Source organism: Liolophura sinensis, chromosome 4, assembly GCF_032854445.1.
Source record: "Liolophura sinensis isolate JHLJ2023 chromosome 4, CUHK_Ljap_v2, whole genome shotgun sequence".
Classification (NCBI taxonomy): Eukaryota; Metazoa; Mollusca; class Polyplacophora; order Chitonida; family Chitonidae; genus Liolophura; species Liolophura sinensis.
In genome coordinates, this window is record NC_088298.1 from 19,421,758 (window position 1) to 19,435,432 (window position 13,675).

At 39.4% G+C, this 13,675-nt stretch overlaps 2 protein-coding genes across 2 annotated transcripts; one reads left to right on the forward strand and one right to left on the reverse strand.

Moving 5' to 3' along the window:
- Positions 1-200: 200 nt before the first annotated feature.
- Positions 201-10,276, forward strand: LOC135464618 (prohibitin 1-like). The gene is made up of 6 exons (XM_064742072.1): positions 201-434; positions 1,731-1,892; positions 3,113-3,255; positions 4,544-4,660; positions 7,959-8,054; positions 8,760-10,276. The coding sequence occupies exons 1-6, from the start codon at positions 347-349 to the stop codon at positions 8,970-8,972; spliced, it is 819 nt and encodes a 272-aa protein (XP_064598142.1). The 5' UTR covers positions 201-346; the 3' UTR covers positions 8,973-10,276.
- Positions 10,277-11,657: 1,381 nt separating this feature from the next.
- On the reverse strand, positions 11,658-12,982 carry LOC135464920 (testis-specific serine/threonine-protein kinase 3-like). The gene has a single exon (XM_064742493.1). It carries the CDS (start codon positions 12,942-12,944, stop codon positions 12,051-12,053), a length of 894 nt encoding a protein of 297 aa, XP_064598563.1. The 5' UTR covers positions 12,945-12,982; the 3' UTR covers positions 11,658-12,050.
- Positions 12,983-13,675: the final 693 nt, after the last annotated feature.

Consider the following 13,675-nt stretch of genomic DNA (forward strand, 5'->3'; position numbering starts at 1 on the left):
TGCAAAATAAGACAGGCCGATATTAATATTTTCTTATGAATTACAAGAAACAATCAAATGATTTTATTTTACCTGTTATCTTTGAAAATGAACTACCAAAATGTTGCCTACATATTTTATTTCAGCCGTAGCATTTTCGGTTTTTCTATAAGTGGCTATATTCAATTCGCTTCACCGCGCATGCTCAGGTGTAATTACAGACAACCCATGCGGTCGGGCAAAATTTGTGGATCGTAGTTTCATGTATAAGGTTTTACGTATTAAGGGTATTAATTTGATGTATTTACGCTGCATTAGTTAAGGTGTATATTCTTTTCTCGTTAACTCAATCACAGACGCCTTGAAAATGGCGCAAAGGCTGTTTGGAGCGATAGGGAAAATCGGTATCGGTCTTGCCATCACAGGAGGGGTCGTTCAAACTGCACTTTTCAATGGTACAGATTGTTCGTTTTGTGTGACAAAACTTGGCTTCTATGTGTTTTTCTTAGGTCATGTGTATGTTTGACAGTAAAACTGTGCGAGTTATGATCAACTGGCATAAATAATGCCAAATCAGCTAGTGTTTACGTCTGTCAAATTTCATCATACATGTAAATGTCACACTGCCAGGTGAAGGTCATAATTGCTTTGGGAATTTTTAAAAATTTGTTGTGTTGAAAGAATTTATGTGTCAATTTTTAGTAATAACGTAAATAACTCATCATAGTTGTGGAGAGGAGGGAGATATTTCTCAGTGGTAAGATGCAAGACTTGGTCTAATGGACAGAGTCAGCATTTCAGCAGACCTGAGAGTTCATGCAGATATGGACGAGAGAGGTTGAGGGCTCTCGCAGACCAATGTAGGTATAAGGCAAGATAAGGGCTTCCAGCAACCTATGGATGGTTATGGGTTTCTCTCGAGCTCTGCTCGGTTTCCTCCCACCATAATGCTGGCCACTGTCATATAAGTGAAATATTCTTGAGTGCGGCGTAAAACACCAATCAAATAAATAAATTATAGACATAAGAAGTAAAGGTATGAAACAACTTTGATCGACGCAACACAATGTTTCTGAAATTAAAAGAATAAAACCTTCAGCCCCCAATTTTTCACTTGTTTTCCTACCTGGGGCTATTATCTGCTCGAATCCATCATTAGAATTTCCAGATCAATTCTATTTTATGTAAGTAATGCTTATATGTGCTGTCTGAGCCCGCTTCTTGCCACTCGTGAGCATGAGAAAGTAGTTAGGCCAAGTAAGGAAAGTCGCATCACAGAATAGCTGTCCAGACAAGATATTGGGCCTGTCCAAATGAGCGATTGTGCATTTCCAGATGACAGATTGGCCTGTTCAGATGAGAAATTAACCTGTCCAAATGAAAGAACATAAAAGATGGACAACTGATGAGATTTAGGGTGCCCAGATGAGAGTTACTTATCTAGAAGCTGTCTAAATGAGGTCCAGAACATGCCTCCAAAGTGCTGCTGCCATTGAAGTATCACTCCGAAGGCACCAAATATGACATGCCACCCAGCCACATTATACTGACAGTGGGTAACCAGTCTGGTTTCCTTACTCTAACCTTTCAGTGCAGAGCAACAAGCACCATGTTTAAAGTCTCAACTTACAGGTGGATGATCTAACCCTTAGGCCACCAAAGCAGTCGATTTTGTATTATAATTCATAGCTGAATACATGTAGTTTAAAATGGCTATATCTCTCAGATCTACATTCTTCTGATGTTTTCAGTGGACGGTGGGCACAGAGCTGTGATATTTGACAGGTTCCGTGGTGTACAGGAGACAGTTGTTGGGGAGGGAACACACTTCCTTATCCCCTGGGTCCAAAAGCCTATTATTTTTGATTGCCGGAGTCGACCCAGAAATGTTCCAGTCATCACAGGAAGTAAAGGTGAGAATGAAGAAAGATTAGTCCACGTTGCATGGTTCCCAAAAGCTCTAGAAATGCTTGTCATGATGCTTATAAAAGTGTAATAGAAGCAAAATTTACGTTTGAAACAAACAATATTCCACTCACTAAACTGTTTAATACAATGTACTGTTGTATCAGCTACCAGCGAATGGTAATGCGTTTCCCCCAAGCTATGCCTGCTTTCCTCATAGAGTGTCATCTAAGGCAAAAGTTATAAATAAAGCCACTGTCTTATTCACATATTAGTTGGAAGAGCGCCCTCTTCTGGGGTAGTGGATCAAGGGTCAGTCCTGGGTTGGGTCACACCTTAGGCCTTGAAAGAGGAAGTTGTAACTTTCTCGCTTGGCGTTCAGCATGAATGGGATAGTACATTAACTGATTGACCTGTGTCAGTATTATGGCTCGGGTGGGATGGCTTACTTGCCCTAGATAAGTTAAGCAGCACTAGATAAAAGAACGGTGGAAATCCGTCCTGCAACAAGGAGGCACATTACGTGCACTACAAGGACTCCTTTGTCGTCTTATGACTGAAAAATTGTTAAGTACAACGTTAAACCCGAAGCGCTTTCTCACTCACTCTTATTCACACCTGTATGATACTCGTTGTATTTGTGAGAACTTTTGTCTATGCTAGCATTAGAGTGGAAGCCTGGTGAGACTGTTTCATATGATACATGATACCACAGTTAAATGATTTTTTTTTTTTTTTTTGATTGGTGTTTTACGCCGTACTCAAGAATATTTCACTTATACGACGGCGGCCAGCATTATGGTGGGTGGAAACCGGGCACAGCCCGGGGGAAACCCACGACCATCCGCAGGTTGCTGGCAGATGGTCGTGGGTTTCCCCCAGCCATCTGCCAGCAACCTGCGGATGGTCGTGGGTTTCCCCCGGCGATCCGCAGGTTGCTGAGTGGGAAAGTTCATCAGTAACTTGCCTTAGGCCGGTACTATTTTTCCATATTCCGGCACCCTTAAAACTAACAGTCTTTGTACGTGTATAAGTTAAAAATTCATGAGTTTGGCGCTAAACGAGAATTAAATAAATGCGTAAATAAATACATACATATAATGTACTAACATAGATTGGAGTTTGTTATTTCTTCATTTGCCTTTTGGCCAAATGGTATAGCTATGCAAGTAAATTGCATTGAATTCTATAAAAGATCCTTGTATTTCTGCGTTTTTTCTCTTGACAGATTTACAGAATGTCAACATCACCTTACGTATTTTATTCCGACCGGTGATCAACCACTTGCCCAAAATGTACACAAATCTTGGTGTGGATTATGACGAAAGAGTGCTGCCTTCCATTACCACAGAGGTTCTCAAAGCTGTAGTGGTAAGTACTAGATTTGAACTCTGACACGGAAACAGTTAGCTCAAGACGAGGGAGAACACTGGCCAGATGCCATGAACAACTATTCATATATAGACAGTTAAGCTAGAGTAAGTTGTGGATGTCACAGTCTCACCCAAGGGAGCATTTTCACTGGTGGTTTGTGTGCCAACATCTACTGACATATTTCCTGTTGAAGATTGCAGTTGTATATAAACTTTAAATAATTTCAAAACATACAATTTCAAGATCATGGTGCCATGGAGTGATTGTTCAAAAAAGAAAACAAAAATTGTAATAATTCGGAAACAGAGATTTGTTCTATCTCTTCGTCAAATTGTAAATAACATTGTGAAGTAGAAGACAAAAGAATAACTAAGATGCATAGTTACATCATATTTTGAAAGTTGCAGATTCTAAATCTGTGGATCTGCCAGCAATCTGCAGATGGTTGTGGGTTTCTGCAGGGTTCTAACCATTTGAGAAGAAAGAAACTCAATATTCCTACTACAATTACATATATATTGACTAAAATGAGCAGACCAGGTGGCCCAGAATATTTTTCTCTGGTCATTCCAGTGTGATGTCATTGTTCTGTTGTTGTTAAAGTTGACTGTTCTTGCCACTCATATCTCCTCCCCTCTCTATGACCGGCCCAGAAAGAGTCACACCTAAGACTTTAAAAGAGGAAGTTGTAACTTCCTCGCTTGGCGTTCAGCATGAAGGGGATAGTGCAACCACTGGTTGACCTGTATCAGTATAATGGCTCGGGCGGGGCGGCTTACTTGCCTTCGGTAAGTCGTCTCAGTGAAGCAGCACTAAATAAAAGAGCGGTGGAAATCCGTCCTGCAACAAGGAGGCACATTACACGTACATGCACCCTAATGATTCCTTCGTCGTCATATGACTGAAAAATTGTTGAGTACGACGTTAAACCCCAAGCACTCACTCACTCCCCTCTCTATAGTGTGAAATCGTGATATTGGACAGTGTTTTGTTACAGTGACCTGTACATGTAAGTGCCCTAAATAACATTAAATTTCACCCCTGACTAAATTGCCTATTTTTCCTGAGAGTTCTATTGAGTTTAGAAGAATGTTTGGCAGTTTGCGTGAAAAATAGAATGATTCTGCAGGAAAGTTGTATATTTCAGCACTAAAAATAAGACTTGGAGACATTTATTTGCCTCAAAAAATGCACTTTTGTGGGCGAAATTTTAAGCCATTTTGAGGTAAATGAAACTTTTAAGATGACCATTATTGATATTCTCTGATGTCCTTGTGTATTACAGGCCCAGTTTGACGCCAGTGAGTTAATCACAAACAGAGAAATTGTGTCGCAGAGAGTCAGCGAGGAGTTGACAGACAGAGCGGGTACATTTGGACTGATTCTGGATGACATCTCTCTGGTAAAATGAAACACTTGTTATTCCCTAAAACTGAACTTTAAGGACATGGGCTGATTTCTTAAAAAAAAAAATATAGCTGGTATCTATTTCCCAGTGCCTCTCCGGCCACAAATGGGAAGGTCTTGCAGCAACCTGCGGATGATCATGGGCTTCCCCCGGTCTCTGCTGGTGGCCGTCATATAAGTGAAATATTCTTGAGTAGCTGTAAAACAACCAATCAAATAAATAAATAAATATTTATCATTGAAGTTAGGTGTATTGTACTGTTAAGGGAGGGTCACCAAAAATCATAAGCGTTTCAGTCGCTAAGTTTCAAGATCACGAATGATTGATTTTTGATTGCAACGGCAACTTTCATACCGTTTCCAGTTAAATTTAATGATTGTAATTTTGACAATAAGTTCGCGATTGGTATCGATTGGATGAAATCACATTTGAGACTTGAGCGTTGTTCTGTCGCGGAGTGATACATTGACCTCTCTCTAAACTACACAACTTCGATATCGGTAGGCCTGCATGCATGTGTGGAACTATAATCCCAAAGTATGACAGCGTCACAGTAACTTTTGGATGGGTCATGGACTATTCTACCTCCATGATCAGAATAAATGTAATAAAAATCACACACCTTTCTGGACAGAGATCGAGTGATATAGCTAAAGCTGTGTGACCCACAACAAGCCTGAGACGAATGAAACATCCTGGCTTTGATGTGCCTGTTTGTGCACCGTCAAGAAAAATTAACGAACTGCGCCTGGAATAAATTGTACAGCTGCAACTGTAAATTTGGTAAATTAACTAAAATTACAGAGAATGTTCCCAGATTGAAGACCTATCAGTAGTTTATTGTTAGGGCATGTTAGTAAATGGTTGATTCCATTAAAGAAGAGGGGTGACCATTCAAAAGCAAGTATTTACTGATGTTCAGAACTGTTCAGCTCAGCTGGGAGTCACACTTCATCAGAAGAAAACATCCAATATTCAGGATTAAAGTTGGAGCTATCTTCTTGGAAAATAGTTACTGACAGGAAGTAAAATATATACAATATTAGTGACAAGTGCTCACGGAGGGGATTAGCATCTGGAAATTAAGTTCTGACATGCCTATGATCGGATTATCAGCAGGTGTCATAAGTTCTCACTCACATACCAGTAAAGGCATATCTTGCTATGAAGAGCAAATAAATTCAACATCACACGTAATACTTTATATTACATTAATTTTAAACGCTAAGCCATATCATTCAAGGTTCAAAGTGACTTTCCTGAACCTATGATTACTTAGCTGTTCCCATCCACTGAGTGCCGCTGTAGCATGCAAGTATAATAGCGAAAGCGAAATAAAATAATGATAAAACTCTGGAAAACGTGAGAGAATTAAAAATAGAGCTATCGAGAAAGATTGTCTTTGTTATGTATGCTTATAATCTTCCTTTGTTGATCAGTCTCCGGCATAGCGGCACCATATGACATAGAACTCCTGAAAAATGCCTCCTTCTTATACACTGTCACAAAATACATGTTTACTTTTTTTATGCACAGATCATTTTATGTAACCGTCTTTTCAGCAAGAAGATTATTTAAACATATACTGGCAGAAGTGTTCTCATATGTAGGCCTACTTCTTACTTGACTCGGAAGTTATAACAGCCTAGATGTTTGTCACGAGGGGTTTCACGTGACATCATCACATTAGGCAGAACAGTAGCCAAGTAGCCATGTTGGAGTCCTGTTAACATGGGCTGGTATAGCCATAGTACTTCAATATGGCTACCAAAAGTAGGTCATGTAACCCCTCAGTTTGGTCTACCGGTACCCGCACATTTTCTGTTCAAGCTGAAGTATAAAAGAAAAACGTGTTGTATAATTTTCACAAACAGCTTTTATTAGTTTTGGTAACCGAAACAATCAGTGAAGGACGGTCACCGATATCAATATCTCGCCATTACTAGTTTAGCTTTCGACATTTCTCCAGGGCGACACATGGAACTGCTTTCGTCTTTCTTTGGCCCTGATGCCAGAGATCTCTCGCTTTCCCCAAGACCTTACAGACTCATTCGAAATCCAATCCTGAACAAATCGCGAGGTGAGGAGGGCCTCTGTCCTCTCCGTTTCAAAATGGATCAAACGTGAAATTCTCAGATCACGAGTGATTGGTTCTCAAACTATATTTGGCCACGGGGCCTCCGTGGCTCAGTCGGTTAGCGCGCTAGCACAGCGTAATGACCCAGGAGCCTCTCACCAATGCGGTCGCTGTCAGTTCAAGTCCAGCTCATGCTGGCTTCCTCTCCGGCCGTGTATGGGCGGGTCTGGCAACAACCTGCGGATGGTCGTGGGTTTCCCCTGGGCTGTGCCTGATTTCCACCCACCATAATGCTGGCCGCCGTCATATTAGTGAAATATTCTTGAGTACGGCGTAAAACACCAATCAAATAAATAAATAAATATTTGGCCACACTCCACAAGATACCATTCTTTTTTGTTTTTTTTCAATTGTCTGCAGTACAGGGACATTTTGACATCCTTTGGAGGAGACCAAATTACTGCATACCCTTAAAAGACAGAAATTATAAGAAATTGTGCATGACAAATTCGGCTAAAATGCTCTTAAAACAATTCGTATATTCATGTTAGTGTGGTGCATATTTAAAAAATTAAAAGTAAATGTGGTCACCACAATTAGCCACGTGATACATAAAGTAAAGGTTTACTAATCGTCTGTATAGGTGAAACAGCCAGGTATGTTTCTTTTGACAAATGAAAGTTTTAGTTTTAATGATTGACATAAATCATATACACAACGTTGTGCAGCTTGCGCCATTGTGTGCAAAAATTCAGTCATAGGCCACACCAGTTTAAATTTTTGTTGTACGAGTGGAATATATATGTTTTCCAATGTTAGAGGAAGGTGAAAATATAAAAATAAGACATGAAAGTCATCTAATTTTTGTGGGAAATGTGCCACAGCAATTATTGTTGTTAAAGACATATTTAAAAACACGGGAAAATCATTGAAATATCAAGATCGGGCAGATTAAAGCATGCATTTTCAATTTTATTTTTGTCCTATTTTTGGGATTCTTTACTATCACCTCACCCATAAAACATAAAATGGGTGGCGCCCTACGAGTTCAAGAAATTTTTAATGTAGACTTGATAAGAAGTTAATTGTTCAAGCCGATGATTGGGCGGAAAAATAAAAATGTTAAAAACCTGTCACAAATATTTACCCCAAGTCCATCCATGCTGTTATATCTTACATTACTGGGTGATAGAAGTTTTAAATTTCTCTCTTCAGACACATTTGACCTTTGGCACAGAGTTCACAGCAGCCGTTGAGTTAAAACAGGTGGCTCAGCAGGATGCAGAGAGAGCAAGATATGTCGTAGAAAAGGTTTGTCATTTTTTTCACCTTGATCTTTCATTTGTGTTTACAGAGTACTAACTTTGACTACCAGGTTTCGCTGAATGAGGTCGCGTGTTCAACTCCAGCTCTGGCTGCTAAGACTTTATTCAGGGAGTTAATCAGTGCCTGATAAAGGACGGTAGTTTCCTTAGGGCTCACCAGTTTCCTGTCCTCATAAACCTGATCATTGTCGTACAATTAAACATTCTGGAGTACACAGTCATACACCTGTCAAATAAAAAAAAAAAAAAAAAACTAATAAATAAAGACCAAACAAGAATTCTAAACTCTTAATTTCTGTTCCACCTAATTTTATGCCATGTAGCAAGTATATAAACACCAAGTTAATATTTTATCCATTTCAATTTTATTTTTGTGCCGATGATTTTTGAGTCCATAGCAAAAGCTAGTGGTTGAATACGAAGACCACTCTGCTACTTTTGCTTTTCAAGCAGTGCTTCAGCGAAAACAGTGTATGTACATCTCTCTGTCTGTCATGCTTTGGTTTTATTTACATTTGCATAGAAATGTACAATTTGGGTGAAACCTTTATATAAATATACAAATATCTGTATGCAGGTTAATTTTGTGGCCTCGCAGATCAAGTGTCAGTGCGATCCATGCATAACTTTTCTGTAATTTTAATGAAGAATATAAATTTTCTGAAGTTTCCTTCTCTTTCTCGCTAAACAGGCCGAACAACAGAAGATAGCTGCTGTCATATCAGCTGAAGGAGACACGCAGGCTGCACAGCTATTGGCTAAGGCATTTGGGGACGCAGGTGAGGGATTGGTGGAACTGAGAAAGCTTGAAGCCGCGGAGGACATTGCCTATCAACTTTCACGGTCCAGGAATGTGGTGTATTTACCCCATGGGCAGCAAACATTACTAAGCCTTCCACAGTAATGACCTCTAAAGTGTATGAACTCTCAACTGTCCAGGATCCTACCAATCATTTGTGTCCACGATTCTTGAACAATGTAGAACGCTATTGCCACAGTGTGACTGACACAATATATGAACTCTCAGCTGTCCAGAATCCTACCAATCATTCATGTCCACGATTCTTGAACAGTCTAGAATACGGTTGCAGGTGCATGAAGCCTAATTTTATAGTAATGTTACAAATTGTTGCAAGAGTACTGTACGGCAATACTGTTTTTGGTAACAATTGTACTGGTAACTGTATTTCTGTATAGAATTTGAACACAAGACCATATTTGCAAATTGTTACAGAAGTAATACTGTTTCTGTAACATTGTTGCTGTGATATGTCTTTCTCCACAGAACCTGAATATATTGCCATGGTGGCAACCTGTCTGCAAGAATAAAACTGGCTGAGGATCTTGGTTGTTGCATCATTACATGTAGTGTTGTAGGAAACTTTAGCACATTTTTGCAGGCTTGGAAATAATTTTAAAGTTGCTGCAGGTCATAAGGACAAATTTTCTAGCTATTCACATTATTTGAAAAGTTAAAATTTTCTACATGGCAGTTTTGTCCTGTACTAAACAGTCAGTCCCTGTCAAAATACTATTTTGGTGCAGGACATTGTCCTTGTCTTACTGCTTATTTCCAGGCTTGCTTTTTTAGTTTCCCATATCATTTTCATCTTGCAAGATATATAAGATCTCCTCAAACTTTTTACCAGATATAATTTTTGACGTCAAGACTTCTTTGCAGCAGTATTCCATAATTATATGTGAATTCTGGTTCAAAGTTGCCAGCCATTTCTGCAAAGCAGAATGGGTGTCATTCAGAAGAGCATGACGTGTAAAAGAGTATATGGTTGGCAATCAGATGACAGATACTAAACTAATACAGACAGTAAAATTTTGCCAGCTTTCCAGTCAGTAATTAGTTCAAGAAAAACGTGCAGTACTGTTCCTTCACGTGGACCTGACATTTATATTCATTATCAAATCAAAACACTGTTGGCACCTTGTTTTTCTGCCTACAGGTCATCCAGAAAGAGGTATTTTGCCAAGGTTTGAAGTTATGTACCTTGTATAGATAGTGTTGTGCTGAAATGATTGTTTATAGTGCTGAAAGAATGTTTACAGTGCTGAAAGAATGGACTGTTATGTCCACAAGTACAAAGTATGTATCATGAATGGAAATGAGCATGGAACTCTTATGTCTTTGGTGTGTAGGTACATGCAGAACATAACCAAGTAGAATGTTTGAAATAAACAACGAGTATAATCTAATGCGTTTGTGGTGTTTTGTGTTTTTATGTATTCATAGTTGAAAATCGAATTGCTATAATTCTTCAACCTTTCCGCGTGTTTGCAACATGTTTATTCAAGCATATTCTAAAGGCATTATTCTGTGTAGACTTAGGACATTATGCTTTTTGTGAAGCCCTGACATTGGCCAGACCCAACCGATGTAGTCTTGTCTCCAAAATCAAATGCAAATGTGCATAAATTGCACTGAAAGGTGCTCTTTCATATGGTTAAGATTTGATGAATTAGGGTATATCAGATTGCAACTAACAGCTGTGACGTATTGTTTAAGGCACTCTTCTTTACAGCACTTGGAGCCGCGGGAACGTGATGCCATCTTGGCGACATTAATGAGTTATGTTCACAAAATAACGAGAAGTTAATCCTGTTTAACTGTGGGCGTATACATGTACTTGAAATGTGATATGGAGAATGTTGTTTCCGTGAAAACTGAATGGTATAGTTACTTGTATGTACAGAAATGGCAGACAGAGAATCACGGCTGTGCGAATACTTATTAGAATACGTTAAGTATTAGGAAAGAGAGAATGGTGTTTCCGTGAATACTTGAATTAATACAGTGAAGAAAAAAACGAACCTTGAGAAGAAAGTTGATCGCATACACTCAAAAAAATAATCTGTCAACAGTAAGCCTTTGTTTGAGCGATGCTAGAATGTATTCTGTCATATTAACCACAACATCCTTTTAGTCTTATAGAATCTTTATGTCAAATTAATAGAACGTGTGTTATATTTAACGGAATAATCTGCTGCAATAACAGAATACATTCCAGCATCACTAAGACCACAGACTTTCTGATAAAATTAACAGATCAATTTTTTGAGTGTAAGTGAAATATTCTCATGGATTTTTTTTTATTATACTGGGTAAAACATCGATGTAATAATAAATAAATATTCTTAATATGTGGATAAACAATACAGAAAGTGTCGGGCTAAAAAAGAAACGCATAGATGAGTGTTCGTCATTATCCATGCAGGTTATTTACAATGAGAAAGTTATGATGTCAGTAATCGTATAGTAAGCAACGGATTCTCAGTCCGCGATGGCACCAGGGGCCAGTACTTTAAAAGTGTATTAACAGACAAGCCATAAATCTTAACAAGGCATAAATCTTAATACCAGCCTTACTCTAATACAAAATTTATACCGGGCTCAACTGCTAATATACTTCTGAACAACTGAGCACTGATCACAAGTGGATGTGGTTATCTTACCACCATGTATGGCCATGCGCCGTTTATACGCTTCTTTTTTTGGAAGTATGTGTTTAAATAAAAATGACACGAACACATGACAGCCGATATATTGCTTAACTATGCGATTTATTTTCTTCTTCCAATTTCCTTGCCAGACAACTTGAACAACGTGTCCATGTATAGCACACATACGAAGCTATCCAGAGTTCATTCTTACTGTCTCATACTGGTTCTGTTTATGATTAGAATAAATAAGAACAGTGTCACTATTGTCCCTTCTTTATCAATAACCAATCATATACGTGTACGGACAACCGCCAGCCTCAGTGTAAAATAACGCATAATTCGAATAATTTAACAATTTTCTCCCATACAGTATAAATTTTGCCACATCTGGGTGCTGCTGTTTAAGATGCATGCATACGTACAATTAAACAAACTGAGATGCAAAGAAAATGTCAATTGAGTGCGACCACACGCTAATCTTTCTTGTTTTTTGTCTTCATTCATTTTGGCCCAGCCCCGTTTTTGCTTTCTAGGCTACTGTCTTCAACCAATCAGAAGTGACGATAATGCGACTGGTTGTAGCTCGTCTTATGACGTCAGGCTCCAACATCCACTTAATGAGCTCGACACATGATTCGCTCACACCTTTGGTGTCCGGAAATGTGATGTCGCGGTTTAATTCCTTTTGAACCAAAACTTTCACATCTTTTTCCATGAAAGGCATTGCGTTGAACATCATAGCGTATAAGATTACTCCACAGCTCCAAATGTCCGCCAGGGTAGGGTTATATGGACTACCCATCAAGATCTCTGGTCCAGCATAATACAGGCTTCCGCAGAAAGTTTTGCTTAAGATCCGTTTCCCTTCGTTGTCCAGACAACTGCGACTAAAGCCGAAATCGGAGATTTTGGGACGACTGTTTTTATCCAGTAAAATATTTTCCAGTTTCAAATCCCTGTGAGCGATACTCAGTTGATGGCAATAATGCAAACCATTGATGATACCACTGAATATCGCTTTACCTTCCTGGTCGGAGATAGCGCCATGTTTGTCCAATTTCTGGAACAAGTCGCCTCCTTCTGCGAACTCCATGATGATATAAAACTTATCACCTTTGCGCAACACTTCATGGAAGCTAATGATATTTGGGTGTACCAGCTTCCTCAAGGCTTTCACTTCTCGAATGATGACTTTGTTCGTAGAGACACTTTCGGCTTTCTGGATGATCTTGACGGCTAATTTCTGATCGTCTTCCTGTGGAGTTTTCGGTTTAATCATGCGAACTTCTGCGAATGACCCTTTACCTATCTGCTGTCCAATTTGATAATACGGTTTTGGTTTTGCTGCTGCCGGGTGGACAGCCGCTGTTTCCGGTTCACCTTTGCCCGTCTCCACGAACCGCCGGAAAATAGAGGACATCATCTTGACAGAGAAATGTTGAAAACAGTTACAGTTCAAAAGTCTTGGAAAGTATTTCTTCTTGGGAGCCTGACAGTTAATGTCTCTCACATCCACCACATTTTTGTGCAACGTCGTTTTACCGCCCAGTCTTTCGGCATTCACGCAACCTTCCTCCAGCGAGTTTCCACCACAGCTTTCACTAGACTCGGTGTCTAGTTTTGTGGACACCAGACATTCCCAGGAAGCTCTCACAGCCTTCAGTTTTTCTTTCAGATCCTTGATTTCCCGCGAAGGGAGCGGGAAATCCGAAGCGTGATGCCAAGACGGACTCGTTGCCTTCGACGGCGCCTAAACAAGTGAAGCGCGCGTGCTCAACAATAGCCTGCTTTGGACGTTGCTTGACGACGTATTGGCGGAAAGCGTTGAACGTTCACTCTCGGTCATTTCCGTCAATATATGTGTATGTACCTACGATGACGTCGTCTTAGACGTCTTCAAGTACAGCCTCGGTAATGCGTTCTGGGGCCAGTTGTTCAAAAGTATATTAAAGTTAAGCCAGGCTTAAATCTTGCTACCAATCATCCTAATACAAGGTAAATGGCACTTTAGTCTGGACTAAAGTTTATACCCTGCTTAAATTCTAATACACTTTTGAACAACTGTGCCCTCCAGTGACATTGTGTTGCAATTAACTGATTTCTTAATTTATTTAAAGAGGGTATATACAATTTGCTCTTCCGCGAAATTCTCTA